This window comes from Mangifera indica, chromosome 9, assembly GCF_011075055.1.
Source record: "Mangifera indica cultivar Alphonso chromosome 9, CATAS_Mindica_2.1, whole genome shotgun sequence".
Lineage (NCBI taxonomy): Eukaryota > Viridiplantae > Streptophyta > Magnoliopsida > Sapindales > Anacardiaceae > Mangifera > Mangifera indica.
Genome location: NC_058145.1, coordinates 5,852,340 through 5,854,565, shown reverse-complemented (window position 1 = coordinate 5,854,565; position 2,226 = coordinate 5,852,340). Strand labels below are relative to the sequence as shown.

Here is a 2,226-nt window from a genome sequence, read left to right as displayed (position 1 = left end):
TGCAGCCCCTCCGATTTTTTCGTACGGCCCTCTAATTGCATTAAAATCCCCCATGATTAGCCAAGGCTTATTACCCAACTGATTTGAATGCTTACTAAGTTCCTTCCATAGACTTTTCCTTTCCAATGGTTGATTGAATCCATAGACTATGGATAAAGCCACATGAATATTCTCCTTCACTAACCAAGCATCACCATGAATGAATTGGGAGGCCTTCTCTTTGATGTCTATTCTGATTGCTTCTTTATTCCATCCTACCCAAATCCTTCCATTAGGGCACACCTCATTATTATTATCATATTCCCATTCCCTCCATATATTACGAGTCACACTAGTGATATTATGGGCTCCTACTTTAGTTTCTAAAACAGCCATGAAATCAATATTATTTTGCAAGATGAAATGTCTAACCTCTCTTTGTTTAATAGGGGCATTAAGGCCCCTAATATTCCAGCAAGCAACTTTTGTCATTTGGATGGGATGGGAGTGGAATTTTCTTTTCTTTGCTTTGCCGCTTTCTTCCCCAAGTTCCTACTTTTCAAATCAGCATCTTCTTTTTTAAAGTCCATCTCATCCACTCTTAGTTTCCCTCCAAAAGAAAGCATCATAGGAGAGGCAACTTGGTCCGAGTCATCCCCTCCAGTTGCATTTTTAGTGCTGCTTTTGGAGCTTTCGTCATTCTCTTGAGCTTTCTCATTTGCTGCCGATGTAGTGTATTTCTTACCCTCCATTATGGCATCACTATCACCAGTGGAAATCCCATGCTTTCCTTCCTCAATCAGAATTATATTCTCCTTTCCAAGTTCTTGAGTCTCCTTTATAGTTAATGCAGAGAATCTATTATTCTTATGAGTTAGCAAAGTTTTCCCCTCCAGCTTTTGCACCTCCATCTTTCTACCTTTGGTTTTATTGTCAAAGTCTTTTGTTACTTGCTCTAGTTTGTCTTTCCCATTAAAGTTCACAGGGAGCACTCTTCCAGCCCCTTCCTTTGGAGTTTTCCGTGGGATAGAGACAACATTTTGCTTTGGTGCTAGAGAACAACTTGCTGTGGTGTGACCGAAACATTGACATCCCTTGCATTTAATAGGTTTCCATGTGTATTCCACTTGGATTATCACTGATTCTCCATTCGGCAAAGCTAAACATATTGAATCAGGACATTCCGCATCCACCTTTACCTCTATACAAATTCTTGCAAAGTCCAGCCTTGTCCCTTCTTCAGTTATGGAGTCCACATAAAGAGGATTTCCAATTGCACTTGCTATGTAGCTAAGACCTTTTGGGGTCCAAAATTCAAGAGGTATGCCATACAATCTAACCCAAATAGCAACCTTTTTGACATCATTGATTACCATTGGAAGATTTGTAGTCCATTTCCTAACAAGGAATGGCTGCCCTGCAATGGTTAGTTGTCCCTCTTCCACAGCTCTCATAACTCCATCAATGTCTTGAAACTTAAGGATAAAGACACCTTGGCCGGAGGTCATAACATCTTTGAGGCCAAACGAGGACCAATACCTCTCCAAAGCTCTTTTAACAGTCAAGAATGGTGGCCTTTTGCCAAGGAAGAAGCCCACCGCACATGAATTCCATCTAGTTGCTCCTTGCTCAGCTACTTCGGGAGGAGGTGCCACATTAAAGAAAGTCTTTCTTGCAATTGTTTGCAATTTCTCTTTATCCAACTCTTGACCAAGGGGTTGGTGGTGATTCAAGGCTGGTGGGTTTCCCTTTAAGCCTTGGTTTATTGGTTAGATTGTTGTTTGTTTGTTCTTAATCTCATTTATTATCATTTTCTTCCTTGGCTGAAATCTCTCTTGAATTCTATTTGGCTGGAATTTGTTCTTTTTCTATTGAGTTTGGTAGTTTAGAAGTTGTGTTTGGGATTGAACTTGCTTGGTCATCCTAATATAACTCACCTATTAGTTGAACTTGTATTAAAACCACATCAGTTAAACAAGGCATAAAGGAAATTTCCACCAACCTTGGGGTCTTCCACCACCAATTCTTCCTCCAAGATGAATTGGATAAAGGAAAAGTAACTAAAGAAAAGCTATAAAGCTTTACTTGAATATTTCATTATCAAAGAAGTCTAACCCTTTACAAGTGAAAATCCACTTTCATATACAAGAGCAAGTGGTGGCAAAAATTAGGCATTAATTTGACATGGAAGCTTTTCCCTTCATTTAAGCTTAACCATTCATTCAATACTAAGGCCATACCATATTA

General features: G+C 39.4%; 1 protein-coding gene across 1 annotated transcript; it reads right to left on the bottom strand.

Annotated features, from left to right (window-relative positions):
- Positions 1–467: 467 nt before the first annotated feature.
- LOC123225700 lies at positions 468–1,487 on the bottom strand. The gene has a single exon (XM_044649811.1). It carries the CDS (start codon positions 1,485–1,487, stop codon positions 468–470), a length of 1,020 nt encoding a protein of 339 aa, XP_044505746.1.
- Between the last annotated feature and the right edge of the window lie 739 nt (positions 1,488–2,226).

Bases quoted from the DNA above. Each gene is read 5' to 3' on its own strand.
- LOC123225700 (XM_044649811.1), bottom strand. From the start codon at position 1,487: ATGACCTCCGGCCAAGGTGTCTTTATCCTTAAGTTTCAAGACATTGAT.